Raw genomic sequence first — 23,117 nt, forward strand, 5'->3', positions numbered from 1 at the left:
AAGAAGGCCGCAGCTTCTTTTCGGCGGCCCCAAATTGTTTCCCGGACACTGTCCGAAACATTGATGAAGGGGGCGTGGAATCCCATGTCTTCAGACCTGAAGGTATGAAATGAAGGAATGGAGGACGAAGGGACTTCAGCGTTCTACTCCCTCGTCTCCTCAGCAGCGTCCTCCAAGTTAATCATCTCAGCCCCTCCTTCAGGCTGGTCCAAAAAAGCATCGACTTCTTGCTGAATTTCAGCAGTGAAGCCCTCATCAATAGTGGTTTCGGCCGCTTTTTCATTTGCAGCCGCCTCTTCAGCTTCGTCACCAGGGAGTTCAGCAACGCTCTCCTGGTTCGACACCTCCTCCTGGACCCCATCCTTTGGATCAGGAGTCTTCTAGTCTACCTTCATTTCTTGGATTTGGGAAGGTGGAGGGATATTCGAGGGAGACGGGATTGGTGGTGGTGGTTGAACTGGGGGTGGAGGACCCCTCGAACCTCTAGGAACCCTGCCTCTGTCTGCGACAGGTTCCCTTATAACTACGCCGAGCATCGACCTCAGCTCGAAGTCATCCAGGCCCACTACAGCTGGACCCGTTCTTCTCCTCTTCGTTTGGACAAGAGGTTGCTCATCCATGTCTTCAGAATCCGAAGACTCAGAAAGATCTTCGGGGCGTATAGGAGCCTTTCCCTCTCTCATGCTCTCTTCCTCAGGCTGCAGAAATGGGGGGCAAGAAGGGTTTGAGTAAAAAAAAAAACAAAACCCTAAATGCTGAAGAACTTACCAAGGTGCTCAGCCGAGCCTCGTCTGTTGCTGCTTCCTCTTCGGCAGCTCGGGAGGTCCCTTCGACTCCTTCTAAGGCTTCAATTGCCCTAGTAACTTCTTCAGTTGTCCGAGCGGCCTCCTCTTCTTCAGGTAACAAACGTCTCAGAGGATCCCGCTTAGCCCACCAAGGTTTTTGCTTCAGATAGTTTGCAGCAGCCTCAATCTGAAGGCCCGTCGAATGCAGGTGCAACGGATGGTCCTTTGGATCAGTGATCGCCGGGGCTCAGTCGAGTATTACCTTTTCGGCGTTTACCCCCAGGCGATTGTAGTCAATCCCTGAGTTGCTCTCGTTTATCTCTGAAAAGTAAAAAGAATAAATCAGTGCAACGAAGTGGACGCCAAAAAGCACTGAAATAAGTGCGAAACAAAATAAAAGCAAAGGAATGCTAGTCGTCGGCCCCAGCCGAATGTGCTTACCATCTCTAAACTTTCGGCTGAGGCCGACAGCGGCCAACATATTCTCTTAGAAAGCGTAATGGGAGTCAGGGAGCCAAGTCTCCGGTATGTGCTTCAGCTGGCCGATCCCTCTAGGATTTTCCTTCTTCCCGAAGATAAAAGCTTGCTAATAACTGGGATGGGTAGCAGCATCAACATCTTCGGGACCCAAGTCTAGCATGTCTGGGTCTGGGTCGGGCTCGGATAGGTAGCGTGGAGCGCCGAAGAAGTAAGGATGTTCGGGGTCTGCGGGTGCCCTAACCCAGAACCATTGACCTCTCCAGTCCTTATTCGAGGAATCGTTCGGCCACATGGTTAAATACTGTGGGTGATTCTCAATCCTCCACCAGCCAGAGCCGTGCTGACCATACCTGCTCTGAGTGTTCGGCACGAGCTTGTGCAGCTTTTAAAAACAGTGCAGATTCGGCTCATGACTGAAGAACCGGCACACCCAAAGATACGTCATCACCCTTCAGATGCTGACAGACGTTAACTGGCACAGGAAGATCTTGTACTTTCTTAGCAGATCCCTCACGAAGGGATTTAAGGGGAATCGCAGCCCGTATTGCAGTTGCCTAGTGTACACCCCCACATATCCAGGAGGTGGACGATGAATCCTATCTGTGGCCGTGGGAATTCGGCACCAATACCCATCCGCCTCCAAAATGCCGTAGTGCAACTCGAGTTGTTCGGCGAAGTGGTAGGCCTCAGCGTTCCGGACCCACTAGGAGTAAGGAATGTTCCCCATCATAGCCAAAATGGCTTCGGGATTCTGCCACTCATTGTACCCAGGAAGCAAGCTCCACGGTGCGGCAGCGGGAACTTCCTCCTGCCCAAAGACACCAGCCTCTCCCGTTCCTTGGGGAGGTGCCGAAGACAAAGGGGTTGCCCGGATACCCCCTTCAGGGTCAGCCCCGACTCTTTCCCCATTCCAAGTGTCGACTCGGTCCCTCGGATCCCGAGCCTGACCAGGTCGTCGGGGTTGACGCGCTCTACCTCTAACCATTGTCGGATTTTCGAAGGAAAAGTCGAAAGAAGGAGAGTACTTTCAAAATTCAAGAAAAATCGAAGAGAAATATAAGGAAATTACCTTGATCTGAAGCGGAATTTGCCGGACTACGAGTTTAGAACAACGAATTTCGATTTCAAGTTCTTAATCTCGGGAATTTAGTGAAGTTTTGAAGCGGAATCAGGGGTTTTTCGTGAGTTCGAGTGTGAATTCGTGAAGAAGTGAGGAGAGAGAGTGCGAAAACCGGCCTTATATTTTCCAGAAATGGGAAGTTCAAAGGTCCCTGCACTTAATTTCTCCTAAATACCTTACTAAGTAACCGTTAAACACTTTCTTCGATTAACTGCCCATTATCCGTCTAACTTCCCACTAATTATCCAAATGACAGTTATTTCGTTAATGACTGTTTAAAATTTTAAATCTTTTTTATTTAATTAAATCATTTATTTCCCTCCATTTTTATTAAATTCAAACCCGACTCGTCATTCTTCCAAATCGGGTCTGGGGGGCAAGTTGTTTGGGTCCAATTAAGCCTAATTGGGCTTGATTCATAAATGATTCAATTACAAGCCAAGGTCAAGGCCCAAGTTTGCAATCCTGCCAAGTCAGAGTCAAGTCAGCGGCCCAGTCAACATGGTCAGCCTGTACGACTACAAGCCCATTTCTCCTCATTATGCTAAGGTATAAAAACCTTCAGCATCGGAGGAGCCTTCCTCGGCACAACCCCCGAGGCCAATTTACGTGTGCTTGCTGTGCAGAAAACCCTTGGCCCAGCGTCATTTGGACCAAGCCAAGTCTTCACCACTTATCAGGACTTTCGGCAAGGTCCCATTGTGACCACCCGAAACAATTTGAGTTTATATTGCAAAGTTCACTATGCTTTTCAATTTTAAAGGTATTTTTTGAACTGGATTTCAAGGAAAGAGTAAATTTCTTTATTATTTAGTCAAATTACCAATAGTAGTTTTGATTGACCAAATCCAAATTGAGGGCTTAACATACTATGTTCAGATACAACTAAATTAGAAGATAATCATTTTACACATTAGAGAGAAAAGGAGAAGACTTTGAGGAGTCTAGATTGCAGATGGCAGAGATCATAATTTGGAGCCAAGAATACATTTAAATTAGCAGCAAATTATCAACTGCAGTGTTAGCTAAAATGGAAAACATTGAATGTACAACAATGGCAAATATCTCCCTGAGGTTTCTTACTCTGAGTAGATAAAGATGTTAATGAAATTTTCTGGTTAGATATTTCTTCAATAGTCACATTTCGTAGCATTTTGAATATGTTTCTGGTTTTGATGGGTGGTTGTATCTTAATGGACTCAAGTAGAATAGAGAAAAGAATTGTATATTGAAATCTAATTTCTTCACTTGCTACACAGCAAATCAGCTTATACTTATATTTAAAACGATGAATTTGGGGTTTTTTACACATTAAATTTCATTAAAACAATTGTTACAAATTCACTAAAATAAATTTTTAAGAAAGGAAACCAAAATCAGTGATGTAAAATAATGTGATATTGTGTGAATTTTGAAGGGAAAAAGCATCACGATTGACCATTAGTAAGGAAATAAATCACAGAAACAATTGAAATGCTGATATGTTTTTAATTTGAACAGCTGATTCACACATTACAAGTATTTCCTTTTTTTGGTAATTTTCTTAAATTATTTCATGATCTAGAGTGTCTGTATAGGGTAGTTATGCAAAGAATTAATTACATGAGTGAGTGTAATCTCAAGTAATAAGGGATAAACAATAGAATTATTAACAGATGCTTCTAATTGGCAGAGTGCATACATTGATTGTGAAACATTAGAGTATATTATATAAGGAATTGCTGAATTCATGTATTAGTTAAGCATGCAAAATAGACATTGTTTGTAAGCCTAAGTGAAAGTGCATGTAAGGCAAAAACAGTAAGTTGTCCATACAGCTATAGCAACTAAAGCAAGGTTCAAGTGCTAAGCAAAAGGAGTAATGTTTGGTAAATGGTCAGAGAAGAGCTAACATACTAACAGCAGTCAATAAGGTCTCAAACAAGAACACTACTCAAAATGATAAGCAATGCTTATCAGGAACGATGTGTTCTGATACGAGCCCTTAGATCAGTAGATCAGGTATTCAGGGGCGGGAAACTGACTGTACTACCCACCTAAGCACCCCTGCCCTGTTTAATGACTGTGCTGTGTGAAGTATGATGTGCATTGGTGTGGTTTTCAGAGCTGCAGCAAGGTGATCAAAGTCACTCCAATCATCCTGAGAGAAATAGAAGAAAGTGTCATTTCAAAAATAGATATAAATAGGAGATGGTACTGAATAAGGTATTTGTATGCTTAAATAGGAACCTTGATTTTCCTCTCAAAGATTTCTGATGTAGGCAGTTGGAGGATTTGTTCACGTACAGGGCCAAAGGCAGTTAGACGAAAAGTTCCGGTGTTGTCTGCAGCATCAAAGGTAAAATTGACTCTGCAATGTACCGGTGTCAGTGTATTTTAATTGGGAAGGGTCCTGGTTGCACAATATAAGGATGCTGAAAAAGAAAGTGTACCTTTCAGTGGAAGTGCATTTTTTGTTAGGGCAATGTGGGCAGAAAAATGGCACATTTGCAGCAACGCCACATCGTTTACCACAACCATCACAGCCAATATAAGCAATGATGTTGCTTAATTGTGCATCTGGAATTGTGACTGTGATTGTGTACACTTCTTCTTGGACAGTGTTGTCAACCTAGATGAATAGGTGTGAGATAACAAAGTAAGTATTGGTGGGAATGGGATAGGGAGTAGCTGACAGAGAGGCTCACAGTTTTACTGATGATTTGATCAAGTGTCGTAGGAACTGGTTCAGCACCAACAGTAATGAATTCAAGTTGCCTTGCCATGTAGTCAGCAATGACATCTGGATGTGTATGGGCCCTATTGACATAACAAAAGGGTAGAAAGAAGTTAGTTTAATCAAGGGAGCTTAAAATAAGTTTCTATGATGCAATGTAATTTGAGGAATGATCATGAGTACTTAGTTTGTTTATTTACCAAGCTCTTAAAGCCTCGACTTTTTCACCAACAGGGGCTGGGTCAATTGTTGTAGACATGCTTGATTGAAGAGAAAAGCCTGTGAAGATAGCATCAACAACTTGATTTGCCAGAACATATAAATTAATAGATAGTGTAAATGTGTATAACCTCTGTGAGTTGCAGGCTTTAGAGAAGTTAAGCTTACAACCAAGGGATTGGATGCCCAATCTTTGAGGAGTTCACAGTCTGAAGTTGTAAGTTAACCCCATGCTGAGATGATCATGGGTCTAGTACCAGTGCTGCAAATGCAAGGAATAGTAGATTAGTATATTGTTGCAGGTATATTGTTAGAGGTGTTAGTTTGGTAATAGATTTGTTACCTTTCATCAACAATGCTGATATCGTGCACATCAGCAACCCTACCTGACTTGTATGTCACTTGGCGCACATCTTCCATGTGGACTACCACACCTAGAAAATCTAGAAAACAACAACCATTGAGCTCATTATGCTTAAAGATGATATGTTTTGAGGCAGGAACATGTAATTTAGAAAATACAAGCAGCTTACCAAACCGGTCTTCTTGACCACTTGTCTTAGGAACATTAGCAATAGGAATGTATTCTGGCAAAACAGGCCCCTTGGTTCGATCAACAGCTTGGATCCTAGTCATGCCTCCAAAGGTCAGCTCACATTCTCCTAGGAATGAACTGAATTTGGGGTTCACTGTTCTGACTGGAGCATTAGCAATTTCATACTTTTTTTTGTATTCAAAGACTTTTTGGAAGTGGTCACATTCATCTCCAAACAAAGTAGCTATCATGCTGTGTCCCTGTAATGCAAGACAAATAAATTTATGTTAAGTAGCATTGAACCACAAATGTGAACAGAAGAAGTGTAAATGTTGGCATATACCTCTTCATCTTCAAAAACCAGTTTTTGGAAACTTTTTTTGTTAGGAGGAGATCGAATTGGAGACTTTTCTTTAACAGTGACTCGCACTTTGTATGCTTTTGTTATTGGTGAAAGCCTGTCCAAAGATGTGTAGTCGGGTTTCATCTATGGGGCATCAATGTAAAAAGAGTTGTTACATGTATTATAATTTTAATGAGGTTTTTTTCTTTTGTGTCACACTTTATGTATTGTTGGTTAGCAATAATGACCATCTTAAGATGTTGCACAACAGCTATATAATGTGTTATAATTGAGTAAAAGAAAAGTACAAACAACATGGGATGATATTTGTTCTATTTTATAAGTTTGTGTCATTAGTATTCGATGCTAAGGCACATGGGAAAATCTAGGTATGAATAAATAACTGCAGCAGGGCATAGTTTTAACTTCCAAGTAATAAAATGTGACCTAGTCATATATAAAAGGAAGTAAGTCTTCATAAAATCACAAGCTTTTCTTTCATTTTCTTTACCAGTATTTAATCTTAGTGTTTTCAAAACTAAGTAGATAACAATGGCCAGCAAAGGCAAGGCTAAGATGGAAAGCACTAAGCAAGCTGACCTTCCCAACCAGCCAAACTCAGAGTCTTTGGAGGAAAGGGTTGCTGCTCTTGAGAAAAAGGTGGAGAATTTAGAAGCAGTGGTGCAGATAAGTAGCCAAGTCCAAAGAAAGAAACTCCAAAAGAGGGGACCAGCAAGTTTAACTTTAATTATACTTGTGATGATATCCACCGCCATTCAAGCCCTTCATATTCACCAGAGAATGATGCTTCCTATGGTGGTTCTTTCTAAGGGAACAATCAATTTATATCCACACTTGTTCTAGGCTTCTAAGCTTATTATAGTTAGTTCTTAAGTAATAGCACTTTGATGTTGTTATGTATTACCAACTATAAGTTGGATTTTCAAAGTAGTAGCAGTTATCTATTGCTATGTTATCAATTTGTACTTTATCTTTGGATTTTTTAAGTAGTAATTATTATTGTTGTAAGCTGTATTCTGTAAGTAGTAGTAGCTATGTATTTGGTGTTGTGTGAATCTATCTATTGTCTTTATGTTTGGTAAGCATTAGTTCTTTCTTTTTCACTATATATGTTAAACTAATCTGTTTTGTGAATTCTTTTCCACTTTATATGAAAAACTAAGCTATTCAGTATAAGGTTGAAGAAAAACGCATGCTTACCATGTGAAATTGAAAATAAAGATAACCCTGACTATTACAAGGCATTGTGCTGTAACTCAAATAAGTCAGACTTAATATGGGTAGCTGATATTGAGCACAAATTAAGCAGTTCATGTAAAGTCCATGAACTATTAGCATCTTAGCAACCAAGTCTAGTATAAAATAAATTTGTAGCCTTGGTAAAACAAAGCTCTACAACTAAGTGTACCAAAATGAGCTTCTTTTTTAAGGATAGCATTTATATTAGAGAATACAAGGTACTATCAAGAGTTAGTGTAAAGGGTACAAATTTGCATTTTAATATAATGTATGGTGAATGGTCTGTAAAATGTGACATTCGAATCTAGAAAGCTATGCAATGCACATTGTTCAAATTCAGTATTTGATCAACCTGAAAAAAAAATTCAGATTGCTATGCTAATTATATTTACGTGCCATATAATTTAAAACATGGTATTTAGCTAAGATGGTATGATAATGGTTCTAGCAAGTAAGCAGGAGCTAGTGTCTGTGGTCTACTATTGCCATTTGACTATAGAATCCAGCATGCCATTGTTAAGCTGAAAATATTTTTAAAAAACAATGAAAAAGCTGGAGTTAAATTGAAGACCAAAAGCATATATGGACGTACCTTGTTAAGGTGGACTTGCAAGCAGTTATTGCTAGCACACAGCAACAGAGAATCAAAGTGACAAAGAGTAAAGTGTGAAGTAAATGTTCACTCTGAAATGTTAGCATCTTTAATAGAAGAAGAGTCTTTTAGATTTAACATGAGGTTCCTTGTAATGTCCAATGTATTCTACTATGCTTTGAAGTGTTTTATTGTCCAACAGATAATGAAGTGTATAAAGTAAGAAAATGGCAGGGAACCTGCTGTGTAGGAATTCTAAATTTTTTAGTAGATTAAGGTGTAATATAGTATTGACCAGCAGTTAATAAGGTGTGTGCAGGAAAAGTAAATAAGGACATTTATTTTGTGGATAATAGAATGAATGAGGTTTTGCTGCAATACAACTGTAATAGTAAAGGTGTAATCCAAAAAGTAAAGATAAGATTTGCCTTTTATAAAATCAGAAACAATTTTTTGGGCTATATGGTTGGAAAACCTAGGATTTTGCTATTTTTGTGTTACCAATTTCAAGTTACCTAGGATGGCATAAGTATATTGAATAGTGCATAAAACAATTACATGCAAAAGTTACATAAGTAATATAGTACATAATATAACCATAGTAATTAGCAATAAATAGTTGCACTTTCAACAAAATCTAAATGTGTGCTTAACCGAAAAGGCGTTACAAAGATTTAGAACAATTAACCTTGTCCGTTTAGTTACAAAGATATATAAAGCGCATTCCCCTGCATTTATAACATGTTTAAGATTATATTAGTTAAGATATGGAGAATAATTAACTGAAAATTAACTGGTAGATTTAGTAGATAGGGAGTTATACCTTTAAATTGATAGATCATGTTATGCCAGATAATTGCAAAACATCGTACGCTACAACGTTTTTCAGTATCGGTGATGTGTGGTGCTCAGCAGGCTGTGGTGTGATTACAGTCACTTTATCTGATTTCTTTGCTTTTGATAGTGCAACATATAGCTGTCCATGGGAAAAGCATGGCCGTGGGAGGTAAACTATCACTTGGCTTAATGTCTGGCCTTGAGATTTGTTTATTGTCATTGCAAAGCTGAGCTTAAGAGGGAATTGTATTCGCTCAAACTGAATAGGATATTTTGTTGATGATGGAGGTCGGAGATTAACACGATGAATTAATACAAGTTCTCCTTGGCGATGACCAGTAGCTATAGAACAAACAATCACATTCCTTCTGAAAGACTTGCATATAAGACGTGTTTCATTGCACAAGCCATCTGCTTGATCAATAATTCTGAGCAATATTACAGGACTGTTTATTTTTAGAACAAGTTCATGTGGTGTCATACCACCAAGGGCAAGCTGGTTTAGGAACTCGGTTGGGTAAATTGCACAGTTATCATCTAGCATGTTGTCAAAGCTCTTGTAAACAACAGGGTTTCCTGGGAATTTATTAATGAGAAATGTGTTGATGGAGTCAACTGCATCATTTAATGGTGTGAGAATGGCCCTCTTTGCGAAGATATCTGGTGTAAAAGTTGCATGCTCTAACTTTGGGAATGCAGTAGCAGCTAGGTGATTGATAGGATCATCGCCTTCATGATAATAGCTCACAATGTGAGGAGGAACTTGAACATAAGCATTTCCAGTAGACTGTAGTTGGCCATTGCCCAAACTTAGTAAAAATGATGCATATGGGAGATCCTCTCTTGCTCTGATGTTTTCAGTAAGGTGTAACTTTTCTAGCCAAGGCCAGATATGTCAGTTTACCAGGCTTGCTACAACAGCTTCTCTTTGAGTTTTGCGAGGAACAACCGGCAGAACCTGCCTAAAATCTCCCCCAAATACTACAACCTTCCCACCAAATTGCTGTTCTGAGTCACAAAAATCACGTAGCAAAAGCTCAACTGATTCAATGTTTTCTTTTTTCGCCATTGAAGCTTCATCCCAAATAATCAGAGTTGTTTCTTTGATTAAAGCAGCTAAGTTGCCTTGTTTAGGAACGACACAAGCAAGAGGTGTTTCTAAATCTAGAGGAATTTTAAACCTCGAGTGCGCTGTCCTCCCAGAAGGTATGTTTGTTGCAACAATGCCTGATGTTGCTGTTGGGAGAACAATCTTCCCTGCCATGCGCACTTCTGCGTATAAGGCATTGTATAAAAATGTCTTACCAGTTCCTCCAGGATCGTCAACGAAGAAACAGCCAGGCTTTCCTGATTCAACTTGAGAAATAATTCTGTTAAATGCAATTTGTTGAGCTGAGTTAAGTTTGCCTCTACAATCAATACACTCTTGAGGAATAGGTGCATCTAAAGCATTAATGATGTCTTTAGTTCTGGTGAGCTCTTCTGGCACCTCTTCATGTAAGTGGTCAAGTTGGAAATGAGCTAATGATTTTCCCATAGACTCTAAATGGCGTTCGATTGACTGTATAGTTTGCAACCTAACACAGACTTCATTCAGAGGATTGGCATGTCTGTAATCATTAGATAGATCATTGTAGAATCGCTGCCAAAGTCTATTGGGGTCACTGGGGGTGCAGAATACACAAACAACTGCAAATAAGAGGCGTAAGGCAGTTGGCAAGTGAATTTCTGCTGCTTCAGCCAAACATGCATGAACTACATTGTCTTCCTCACATAGACCTCTTTTAATAGCTGCTTCTTGAAAAGTGGCACAAAGTAATCCATTAACAGTTCGAAGATTAGTAAATGATTTAGGACTGCGTACATTTATCAGCAGTAGTCGCAGGAATAATCGTTCTCCTTCTACTGGTGTAACACTTGCCAGCCGACCAACCACAAGTTTCTTATTTTGCCTCTGAAACCATGCTTTCTTACTAGCATCCTATCTGTTGTGCTCCATAAATTCACTGTAAAGGTATCCTATACCTTGAGGAGAGGCTGCATTTGCCTTGAAAAATTCTGTCAATTGAGTTTTGGATCTACGATCATTCAGAACAGCAGAATCTAGTTGTTCATGAGCCCGTAACTGAACTGTTTGCATGTTTTCCAAGTGCACAGCCAATTGTTGCAGAGGAGGGTGCATCTCAAAAAGATCAAAGGAAAAAATTCTCCAAGCTGCCTCACATGGCGACACCCATCGACCAGACTGAAACCTTTCTATTTCATCTTCAGAATTATTTTCTCTGCCAACAACATTGAAAGAAACTCTGTCATGGCCTTTGTAGACATACTTGTATAGATACTTCACAGCCTTAATAGATGAGCATACTTCTACATTCAAATGGCAATCAAATAACATAGAAAGGTATGGATTGTATGGAATGACCCAGCGGTTATCAAGGCTTGCACCCCGAATTTGGACACTTTCTCCCGTATTCCTTCTTTTGTACATGGGATATCCATCATCGTGGTTGGTTGTTTCTTGCAAAAAAAATTTTGGATAGCCATATTTACAAGACAAAGGACTATTTTGCTTTGCAGTCATACATGCACAATCAGGATTAATTTCTCCACATGGCCCATGCATCATATGCCAGACTACAATTTTCCAGAGTGCTGGAGAGCTGTGGGGGGGTAATTCTGCAGAGACAAAGCGATCGAAATCTGATGGGTTTTTGATTTTGCAACTTGGTTTTAAGATAATAAGGAAGTGTGCATGAGGAAGACCCCTTTTTTGAAATTCAACCACATATATCATAGCTCCAACTTTTCCAAAGATATGTTTCTTCATTATTGCTTTTTCAAGCAGATCAGTTTAGACCGGAAAATACGAGCAACAAGATCTGGTCGGTTTTGAGTTGCTTCCTTAGGAGCCAATTCTGCTTTGATCTATGGCTAGTTTGCATTGCAGGTCATTGTGACAAACAAATCAGGCTTACCAAAGCGCTGCACTAAAGCCATTGCATTTAAGTAACGGCGCTTCATGTCACGTGGACCACTAATAAAAGTCGGTGGTAATATAACTCGCCGCCCTACATTTATGGCATTAGTTTCACCATTCTCAATCGAGTCTAAGATCCCTTGGTACAAAACAGCTCTGATTGCCTGCTGATTGTGTCGGAAAAAGTCTAGTCGAGTATTTTCGATTTTCACATACATATCGACTATATATTGCTGAAGACATCGGCCTGCCCAGAGCAGCATGTTATTTGGACGGTACTGCAGCTTGTAAGCATAATATTCACGAGGCGAAGTATGCCTATCTGAACTACCGCTTGCATCTGCTAAGCCTGAAATCAGTGTGGTTGCAATGTATGTCAGGCAAGGCATATAGTGAAGGGCAAAAAGTTATGATTAAAAGAAGCAAATTTGTTACTGAGTTTTGAAGCTTACGGCTTGCTTCTTGTTCAAGCACATCTTCCTCTGTATGTATTGCAGAAGACATAGCAGTGTTTATTTGCTCCTGAGATGCACAGTTGTTTTTTGTCATACCTTGACTCCAACCACAATCACCATAAGGAAATAAGAGCGGGTACTGCAGAGGATCATAGCATCGTAATTATGGTATATACGATGAGAATCGTTGATCTTCCTCTTACAACAATGTATGGGCTCTTGGACTTGCTTGATGATATATTATCAGGCCAGATTACAGCTACTTCATCTGTTGTAGGAGCATTATAAACTCGCTGATCTACAACAGTGTTTTTGTTAATGAGAATTTATGTGTCTTCCTGGATATCAATTTTTCTCAAAGATCTGAAAAACCGAGCGTATGGATTATGCTCCGTCACCTCCATAAGTATGTTGATAATATGTTGTCTGATTTGTTTAAAGCAGTCTGCCCTAGCAGCTGCTTCAAATTGGCCATCATAAAAATAAAGTTGCAAATATTTAGGGCCTTCATCACCAGGGATTAAATCAAGCAAGTTATGATAAATTTGACCATGCAATTTAAAGACATAAATTCCTTTTTGTGTATCTGAATCATATTTTCCACCCAAAGAGCTAAATGCAAATAAGTTATTATATAAACGGATATATTGTCTAAAGTGCAGTGCATCATCGTCATCAGTTGTTAAAAGTCTATATAATGCAGGAGGATAATCATTAGTGACTAATGCAATAGATCCATTTCCACAACAGAAATGAAGTGATTTGTGTTGGAATTTTTTTGCATTACAGTGCTTACAATAATGAGGTGGTTTGAGCTTCAAAGAAGCAGCAGGTAATTTTAAGCCTACCATAGCAGCAGGGGGTTTTGCTATCCATCCAGTGAAAGCCGCAGCAATTTATTAGTATGTTACAATGCAAAACAAGAGTTTAAGCAAATATGGTCAGCAAAGCTTACTTGTTTTTTTAGCAGTAGGTTGTTTCGTCACCCGCTTTTGAGAAGGACCAGTAGCTGCTTCTATGACATGAGAATTTTGAAATCAATCTTTAAGAGTTCAACCATTAAGAACTAACTCAGCAGGCAGTATATCATTAGACACAAATGCTTATTCATAATTTGATTGATAAGTTTATTATAGGTAAAAAAAATTCACTAAGTCAAGTTTCATTTTTATGTTTCTATACAATTTTGTTGGTAAGCTAGCATTAATTAGTGGTCACTGCTTATACATAGTATTTATGTGCCAACCTTTTGTCTTATGGACAATGAGTACTGAAGTGTTTATTACTTTCTTTCTCTTGCAATAAATACTTGGCACCTTACTTTTAAAACAAACCTGTGAAATAAGCACTTCCTCCCATTCTCAATTCTTAGCTTTTAAAAATTAAAAAAAATGTGAAATAATCACATGCTACAAAAAAAGATTCTGATGTTCTTAGCTTTTAGCATCTAATATAGGTTTCATTGTTGTTGAGTAACTGTATGTTAAATATTGCCTAGCCTTTTTTTTCCCTATTTAACAAGATAGTTACAATTTTAGACGACAGGAGGCCAACTCATTATAAAAGGGAAAAGGCCATTGTGATTTGTAGTTTTTAAGGAGATGGTAAGAGTAATATTGTAAATTAGCCTAAACCTTTTGATTATTTTACAGGTTTCGCTTTTTCTTAAAAGTAAAAATTAAATATGGGAGGAAATAGGGATAAATTTTCAGCAGTGCAAAAGCGCGATATTCAAGCTAGACTTCGAGTGCTAGAGCTAAGGGAAGCTAATTTACAGGGAAAATTAGCTAATGCAATGTCTATTCATTCTGATGTAGGGAAGAGGATTACCAAGCTAAAGAGGAAATTAGATGATCTGTCAAATGAGATTTTGGAAATCAGGAGTTTTGGTGAAGGAAAAAGAGTTAGAAAGAATGTTGCAAGTGATGCTAGTGAGTTTGTGCCTGTGGTGCAGGCAGGGAAGACCAAAATGCTGAACACAGAACGTGATGAAGATGCTGTGATTACTGTTAATGGTGAAGGTGCTGGAGTAGCTAAGGAAGATGTGAAAAATGATATTGTTGAAGGCGAGAAAATGGAGAGTGATATAGTAATTCGTCACCTGTGGTGGGGATAATATACAAAAGACGAATCTAATGAGGATGCTCATGTTAATGGCTTGATTATGAAATTTGGTTGTAATGATACTGATGTTGCTAGGAAATTGTGTAGTCTGAATTTTATTTTCTGATTGTTATGCTGAAAGCTTTTTCAAATATTGCTAGTTTATATACATATGAATATTTTTAGTTTTAGATCTTGATGCAAAACTGATCTGGTTATAATTCAATCAAGATGATATGTTTTTCTGATTTATACCATGCACACTTACTAGTTTTCTTAGCTTGTGCTTTCTTCAAGTTTTGGTTTCTTATTCTGCCTTGCTCACTGGTTTCACCAATTTCCCTATATGTGCAGCAGCCAAAAATGTAAGTGAGCTATTGCTCTTAACCATTTAATAGAAATAAATAAGTGTTGTGGTCACAAAGGAAAGTGGAAACACCTTATAGGAGCAGGTGGTTCAGACATAGAAGAAATTGCTCGTTTGCGCTTGCTAGTTCTTGGGTGGTTCGTAGTCTTCTGATACAGCATGCACTGGTCTGAAAGTGGCCTTCCAATATCTTGGCCATCAACCTGTGTATTGTTCACTTCAACTGCATTGATAGGCAAGAAATTTGGGCTTGTAACCAAAATACTATTGTAGACACGGAAATTTTATGAGTGTTATACATTAAATTAAATAAATTAATTTGGGTTAAAATCATATGAATAATCCATTTTAATTATTTTTTGGCCCACCCAAATAAATAATCCGAATTAATCAAATATAATCCGGGTTATAAAATAAATTAAACGGACCACGTTAAAAGACTTCTAAGTCATAAAATAGGCCAGACCCAAACCTACTAAGTCCACTCAAGGGGTTCTTTTCTCTTATAAATACACCATTCCTCCATCAGTTGAAGAGATCCACAAATCATTATTCCAAGAGCTCATAAAACTCAAACGGAATTCTCTCTGAAGTAAGTCAACAAGCACATCAAACTCGTGCCGACTTGTTCAGATACACTCAAACACATTTGAACGGGATTAAGCTTCATAAGCCCTCGTTCAGGTGTATTCAAACAAAACCCCTGAATACAGGTTGACACCATCAAACGTCACCCTACAGGTTTCACACACGTGTCATCGTCAAGCTGCCGAACAGAATCAGAGGACTTAGTTTATTTTATTATAAACTTTTATACAGAGATTATACCCAAAATTCATATATTAATATAAATTCATTTGTTGCTTTATTTCCCGTCTTTATTTATTTAGACTCGAAATTTGTGTAAACAAATTTTGGCACGCTCGGTGGGACTATCTCTGCCTCTCATCTCTGTTTCCGTACGTTGAAAAAAAAAAAAAAAAAAAAAAAAAAAAAACCTTGAAATGGCCTCAAAGACCCCTGTCGACAAAAGGATCTCTACTACAGCTCAACAAAGGGTTGTTGAGTTGGCTGAAATGCTTAACAGCCAAACTGATGAGGGCATCGTTACTAGAGGGATGAAGCAAGTTGTTGTTGACTCCGCCGCAAGAAGCTTTCGTGCCGCGTCAATCCCAACCAAAGCACGAAAAAGTCGCGCTCGTCTTACTGCTTCTGTGAGGTCTCTCATGTCCTTCACTCGCAAATCACATGAGAGTCATGTGTTTGGTTCGTTCGACCTGTCACCCACACAAACTCATCCTTTGATCACTTTGATGAAGGACATGACAATGAGTTTAGTGTGATCTCACCTGAGCCTACTTTTGTTGTTGTTATGGTGACGCATACTAAGACGGTCAAACAACAACTGGCTAAAATGAGCAGTATCCTTAAACAGCTAAAGAAAGATGGGGAGGAAAAAGATGCTCAAATCAGACAACAAAATGAACAAATTGTTGCTTTGACAAAGAAGCTTGAGAAACAAACGATTGAGACTAAAAGTGATGACAGCTCAAATGGTAGCATTAAATCGATGGAATTAAAGCCAAATGGGTCACAAAATTGAATCACCGCTGAACAAGTTCAAGCTATGATAGCCAATGCTATCAAGAGCCAACTTGGAGGGGGAGGTTCATATAATAATCGGCGTTATGTGAAGCCTTACACTAGGAGGATAGATGAGCTGAAAATGCCGTTTGGATACCAACCTCCAAAATTTCAACTCTTCGATGGAAAGGGTAACCCAAAACAACATGTTGCACACTTCATAGAGACGTACAGCAATGGTGGTACCAAGGGTGACTTGCTTGTAAAACAATTCGTTCGTTCTCTTAAGGGAACCGCTTTTGACTGGTACACCAACTTAGAGGCTGAGTCCATTGACAGTTGGGATCAAATGGAAATGGAGTTTTTGGGGCGGTTCTTCAGCACTGAGCGTGTCGTTAGCATGACTGAGCTAACTCAAACTGCGCAATGGGATGAAGAGCCAGTCATTGATTACATCAACCGCTGGCGCACTCTAAGTTTGGAATGTAAGGATCGACTGACTGAAACCTCTGCCATAGAGATGTGCATTAATGGGATGAGTTAGGAACTACATTACATCCTAAAGGGTATCAAACCAGGATCTTTTCAAGAGTTGCCGACGAGAGCTCATGACATGGAACTCTCGATAACCTACAACAAGAAGAAGGGGCTTGCTTCGGAAGCCAAGAAAGAAAATAAGGAGTATTGTAAAAATGACAAGTCCTCCAAAAGTTCAACTAAGGAGACGTTGTCTGTGACTACCTCTTCTGCACCCATCAAGATTTCAGGAAAGAAGAAAGAAGAAAGTAAGGGTTCATCTTTGAGATTTTTCACGAAAGATAAACCCACTTTGAAAGAGCTTCAAGCTAAGAAGTACCCTTTCCCAAACTCTGACTTGTCTGGCATGCTAAACAAATTGCTTGAAAACAAAATCATCGAGTTGCCGGAGTCAAAGCGCCCTGAGCAAATGAACAAGACATCTGATCCCAATTATTGTCCGTATCATAGTTGATCAGTCATCCTATTGAAAAGTGTATAACACTTAAGGAGAAAATTATGCAATTGGCGAAGGATGGGACAATCGAGCTAGATGTCGACGAGCTAGTGACATCAAATCATGCCTCAGTAGCTACTGAACCATCATTTCAGGCTCAAACTTTGCAATTTGGAAGTTTGGAGCCACTGATCATACTTGTGGAGAGTCAACCCATTCAACATGAAGTCTCATTCCAAGTTGAACACCAAACACATGTTAACTCCCAAGATGAAGATGATGACGAAGGGTGGACACTGGTGACAAGGAGAAGGCCAAGGAAACAAGTGCATGCTCCTAAACCACAACCTTCATATCATAGAAAAAAGCAACAAAAAAAGAGAAAACCCAAGCCTTCAAAAGGAAAAAAGAAATCAAAGGAGGCCAGCAAGCACAAGGTCCTCCCTATAGATTTGCTTGATCAAGAGTTGTTGTCTCCCATGACTTTGAAGGAATATTTCCCAGAAGACTATTTTACTGTGGTTACGGCGAATACAGTTTCCTTTGTAGAGAGTGAAGAAGAATAAGTTGATGATGAAACATCAATAGAATCAACTTTACAACGATCTGAGGTGGTAGTAGACCCAAAAATATCTACTGTCTTAGATGCTCTTCCTTCACGCATGGGATGGAGGAAAATTTTTCATTTGCCTAAAGAGATGTGTGAACAGTTATCTCTTGCACTTCAACACCCAGAGTTGTATGCCGATAAGGTAAAAAATGCTGGAGAACCTGCGGAGGATACCACAAAATGTGTGTCATGCAACGCGGCCTTAGCTTTCACAGATGATGACTTGTTGATGGGGTCAAACCCCACAATAGACCCTTGTTTGTGTCGGGGTATGTTCGCGGACAAAAAGTGAGTCGCATTTTAGTTGATGGTGGATCTGTTGTCAACATCATGCCAAAATCCACTATGACAGAGTTAAGAATCAAGATGGATGAACTATCTAACAGTCGCATAGTGATCCAAGGATTTAACCTTGAAAGTCAGCGTGCAATAGGCATAATACGTCTAGAACTCACAATAGGAGAGTTAACTTCATCGACTCTCTTTCATATGATTGACACAAAGACTTCATACAAAATGTTGTTAGGACGCCCTTGGTTGCATGAGAATGGTGTTGTTGCATCGACCCTCCATCAATGTCTTAAGTACTATCGTGGAGGCGAAAAGAAGATAAATGGGGATGTCAAACCCTTTAGCAAAGCAGATTCTTACTTTGCTGACGCCAAGTTTTTTGAGGAAGAAGAGGTGTCAAGTGAGATACTACCTTCACAAGTCCTTTCAACGGGAAAAAGAGAAGTTAAGGAGAGCATTGCTTTGATTTCAAATGCCAAAGAGACATCTTCTGTTGAAATAAAGCCTCAACCAAAGGTAGAAGTAGACGAAAAGAGTGTCTCTCATCTTGTCATAAAAGAAAAGCCAAAGTTGTCAACTCCTATTTTGCGATACATTCCAAAATCACGTCGCAAAGAGGGAGAATCACCATTTGAGTATCGAGAGGTTAACCTTGATGCAAAGGTAGCAAAGCCAATTGATGACACTACACTCCAAAACTTGAAGAGTAAAACAACTGTACCATTGGGTAAAGGCGCGCAAAGCCAAATTTCTAAGTTATCAATAGAGTCGTCTAAGGCAAAAGAGCTTAACAAAGCAAAGTTCGGCCAAAATGCATACAAGCTATTGGCAAAGTCGGGATATGACTTTGAAAACCCAACACCCATAGGTAAGGTCATAGACATTAAACCCAACAGACTCAATGATACTCAGAAAAAACTGCTTGACTATGGTTCTAGTTATCAAGAATCTAAGGCAGACCTAGGGTTTCAGCGCCCCAAACCAATCAAAATTGGTGTATGGCATAAAGTGGACACTTCTTCCTCACAGTACATTACTGCCGAGGAACTCAGGGAAAGTGAGGGTGAGAACGATTTTCCCACTCCCAGAACTTCTGTATTTGATCGACTTCAACCATCTACTACGAGGAATCATATCTCAGTGTTCGATAGGCTTAGAGAATGTGACCATAGGGTGAAAGAAACTTCAAGTTCTCAACCCTTAAGGCGAAAATTATCTGTCTTTAACCGCGTAGGCATGAAAAATGCCTCTAGCAAAGAACAAAGACAGTCGGCTTTTAGTCGCATAAAGAAAAGGGAAGACAATGTCATGAAAAATGACGAGCCGAAAAGTGTTGTTCCCTCTCGCATGAAAAGAATGCAAGACATAGATATCACTGAGAAACAACCTTTAAAGGCAAGAGTTCGTATTGTGGTTTTCACTAACCAAAATGAGTCGTCAGACCATGCTATAGAGGAACATAAGGAGATTGTTTCCACGAACCTTGTGACGGCTGCAGAAGTGCCAAATCCCAATGAGGAAACAGAAACTGATGAAGCTCCCAAGACACTTGAAGACGGGGGACAAGCAACAGTAGATGAATTAAAAGAGTTAAACCTTGGCACTCTTAAAGACCCACGACCTATATACATCAGTGCCCTTCTTACCCAAGCGGAAGAACATGAGTACTTCAAATTACTCTCCGAGTACAAAGATGTCTTTGCATGGAGTTACAAAGAAATGCCAGGTCTCAACCCGAAAATCGTCGTTCATCAATTGGCAATAAAAAAGGTGTGAGTCCAAAGAAGCAATTCACAAAGGCGATTCAGGCCAGAGTTGATCTCGGATTTTGAATCTGAGGTGAACAAACTCATTGATGCAGGGTTCATTCGTGAAGTCAAATACCCTACATGGATAGCAAATATTGTCCCTGTGAGGAAGAAAAATGGACAACTGCGAATTTGTGTGGACTTCCACGATTTGAATGAAGCATGTCCCAAGGATGACTTCCCACTTCCAGTCACAGAAATCATGATCGATGCCACCACTGGACATGAAGCATTGTCATTCATGGATTGCACAGCTGGATACAATCAAATTCACATGGCGCCTGAAGATCAAGAAGCCACGGCGTTTCGCACCCCAAAAGGGATATTTTGCTACAAAGTTATGCCGTTCAGTTTAAAAAATGTTGGGGCTACGTATCAACGTGCAATGCAAAAAATCTTCGAAGATATGATGCACAAAATTGTAAAGTGTTATGTGGATGATTTAGTGGTTAAGTCTAAAAAGAGGGAGGATCACCTAGGTGACCTTCACAAAATCTTTGAAAGACTACGCAAATGTCAATTGAAAATGAATCCTCTCAAATGTGCGTTCGGTGTTACCTCATGAAAATTTTTAGGTTTCATCGTAAAACATAGGGGAATTGAAATTGACCAAACCAAAATTAAGGCAATTCAAGAAATGCCTGTACCACGAAATCTCAAAGAACTTCGCGGTCTCCAAGGGCGCCTTGCATATATTCGGAGGTTCATCTCCAATCTTACAGGCAAATGTCAACCATTTAGTCATCTCATGAAAAAGGATGCTCCATTCAAATGGGATGAGTCATGTCAAAAAGCGTTCGACAATATAAAGAAGTATTTGTCCTCTCCGCTGGTTTTGGGGGCACCAGTTAAAGGAAAACCTCTAATCCTTTACATTGCTGCTCAAGAAAGATCATTGGGGGAAATGTGTGCTCAAGAAATTGAAGATCTCAAGGAGATAGCTCTTTATTACTTGAGTCGAACATTGGTGGGTGCTGAGCTGAATTATTCACCAATTGAAAAAATTTGTCTTGCGTTAATTTTTGCCATTCAAAAGTTGAAGCATTACATGCAAGCTCATACAGTCCATGTCGTCTCTAAAGCCGACCCAATCAAGTACATCCTCTCAAGACCAGTGTTGTCAGGAAGACTAGCTAAATGGGTTGTACACATCAAACAGTAGTGTTCGTACCACAACAGTCTGTCAAAGGACAAGCCATCGCTGACTTCTTTGCCGACCACCCATACCACCTGAATGGGAGATGTCCGTTGATTTGCCTGGAGAAGATGTGTTTAACATCGAGATACTACCACCATGGGAAATGTATTTTGACAGGGCTGCTCGTCAAGATGGCGCAGGAGCAGAGGTAGTCTTTGTATTGCCAGAAAAGCACATTTTACCTTACTCATTTGTGTTAACTCAGTTGTGCTCAAACAACATGTCTGAGTACCAAGCTCTCATTATGGGTCTTCAAATGGCAGTTGAAATGGGAATTCAAGATCTTGATGTTTATGGAGATTCGCAACTCGTTATAAGTCAACTTTTAGGCGAATATGAAGTCAAGAAAGAGGATTTAATTCCTTATCACAAACATGCATCAAGATTGCTTGACAAGTTTGACATTGTCAAGCTCAGCCATGTTCCAAGGAGTGCCAACAAGATGGTTGACGCGCTTGCCGGTCTTGCAGCCACTTTGGCACTAGGGGCAGAGGAAACCATGTATGTGCCTGTTTGCAATTGTTGGGTAGTTGCACCCGAAGAATATGAAGTTGAAGATGACGAGGTCGAGGAGGTTGACATGATTACTGTCTGCCAAATTGACAAAGAAGACTGGCGTCAACCAATCATCGACTATTTGGACCATCAAAAGCTGCCTAATGATCCACGACATCGAACAGAAATCCGCCATCGAGCCTCTCGTTTTATTCTCTTCAAAGGGACTCTTTATAGACGATCTTTTGACAAGATATGGTCGAGATGTCTAGAAGATGAAGAGGCAGCCAAAACAATAGAGGAATTTCATTCAGGATTTTGTGGAGCTCATCAATCTGGTCCTAAGCTTCATGATCGTATCAAAAGGGCGGGGTATTACTGGCCCTCGATGGTCCAAGATTGCATGGAGTTCGTTAAAAAGTGTGATGCATGTCAATTTCATGCAAACTTCATTCACCAACCTCCAGAACCACTACATCCAACTGTGACATCATGGCCATTCGAAGGATGGGGTCTTGACGTGGTTGGTCCAATAACACCAAAGTCATCTGGTGGTCACGCTTACATCCTAGCTGCCACAAATTACTTTTCCAAGTGGGCTGAAGCTATTCCCCTTCGTGAGGTGAAAAAAGAAAATGTTGTCGATTTCATTCGCACCCATATCATTTAATGGTATGGAATACCTCAAAGAATCGTCACTGATAATGGAAAGCCATTCGTCAACAACTTGATGGATAGCCTTTTCCAAAAGTTCAAGTTCACGCAACATAAGTCATCCATGTACAATGCTCCTGCAAGTGGTCTAGCTGAAGCATTTAACAAAACACTTTGCAGTTTGCTAAGCAAGGTCGTTGCAAAGTCTAAGCGTGACTGGCATGAAAAGATAGGGGAAGCACTTTGGGCATATAGGACGACATACAAGAATGCAACACAATCTACCCCATACTCGTTGGTGTATGGTGTTGAGGCTGTCTTACCCTTAGAAGTTCAAATTCCATCACTAAGAATTGCCATTCAAGAGGGTTTAACTAGTGATGAAAATGACAAGCTTCGATTGGCTGAGCTTGAAGCACTTGATGAGAAAAGACTACAAGCTCAACAAAAATTGCAATGCTATCAAGCTCGCATGACACGCGCATTCAACAAAAAGGTTCGACCTCGTTCTTTTCAAGTGGGAGACATGGTCCTGGCAGTGAGAAGGCCTATCATTACTTCGCGCAAAACTGGAAATAAGTTCACATCAAAATGGGATGGTCCTTATGTGGTACGAGAAGTCTACACTAATGGAGCATACAAAATTGTTGATGCTGAGGGATTGCGCGTAGGTCCAATTAATGGCAAGTTTTTAAAGCGCTACTATTCATGA

The 23,117-nt window shown here is 39.8% G+C and overlaps 5 protein-coding genes across 5 annotated transcripts; 3 read left to right on the forward strand and 2 right to left on the reverse strand.

The window, feature by feature from the left end:
- Nucleotides 1-1,672: 1,672 nt before the first annotated feature.
- Nucleotides 1,673-6,342, reverse strand: LOC145578099 (replication factor A protein 1-like). Its single transcript, XM_081635490.1, has 10 exons — nt 6,199-6,342; nt 5,854-6,115; nt 5,664-5,763; nt 5,578-5,582; nt 5,302-5,380; nt 5,073-5,184; nt 4,818-4,996; nt 4,615-4,735; nt 4,430-4,525; nt 1,673-1,819 (listed from the first exon to the last, which is right to left on the reverse strand). Exons 1-10 carry the CDS (start codon nt 6,340-6,342, stop codon nt 1,673-1,675), a joined length of 1,245 nt encoding a protein of 414 aa, XP_081491616.1.
- A 2,546-nt stretch (nt 6,343-8,888) lies between these two features.
- On the reverse strand, nt 8,889-11,717 carry LOC145578100 (uncharacterized). The gene is made up of 3 exons (XM_081635491.1): nt 10,935-11,717; nt 9,792-10,841; nt 8,889-9,674 (listed from the first exon to the last, which is right to left on the reverse strand). The coding sequence occupies exons 1-3, from the start codon at nt 11,715-11,717 to the stop codon at nt 8,889-8,891; spliced, it is 2,619 nt and encodes an 872-aa protein (XP_081491617.1).
- Nucleotides 11,718-18,047: 6,330 nt separating this feature from the next.
- Nucleotides 18,048-21,220, forward strand: LOC145578101 (uncharacterized). The gene is made up of 4 exons (XM_081635492.1): nt 18,048-18,228; nt 18,312-19,976; nt 20,112-20,537; nt 20,634-21,220. The coding sequence occupies exons 1-4, from the start codon at nt 18,048-18,050 to the stop codon at nt 21,218-21,220; spliced, it is 2,859 nt and encodes a 952-aa protein (XP_081491618.1).
- A 79-nt stretch (nt 21,221-21,299) lies between these two features.
- On the forward strand, nt 21,300-22,421 carry LOC145578103 (uncharacterized). The gene has a single exon (XM_081635493.1). It carries the CDS (start codon nt 21,300-21,302, stop codon nt 22,419-22,421), a length of 1,122 nt encoding a protein of 373 aa, XP_081491619.1.
- Nucleotides 22,422-22,529: 108 nt separating this feature from the next.
- On the forward strand, nt 22,530-23,117 carry LOC145578104 (uncharacterized). The gene has a single exon (XM_081635494.1). The coding sequence runs from the start codon at nt 22,530-22,532 to the stop codon at nt 23,115-23,117; it is 588 nt and encodes a 195-aa protein (XP_081491620.1).

Source organism: Chenopodium album, chromosome 14 (assembly GCF_948465745.1).
Source record: "Chenopodium album chromosome 14, dcCheAlbu1.1, whole genome shotgun sequence".
Classification (NCBI taxonomy): Eukaryota; Viridiplantae; Streptophyta; class Magnoliopsida; order Caryophyllales; family Amaranthaceae; genus Chenopodium; species Chenopodium album.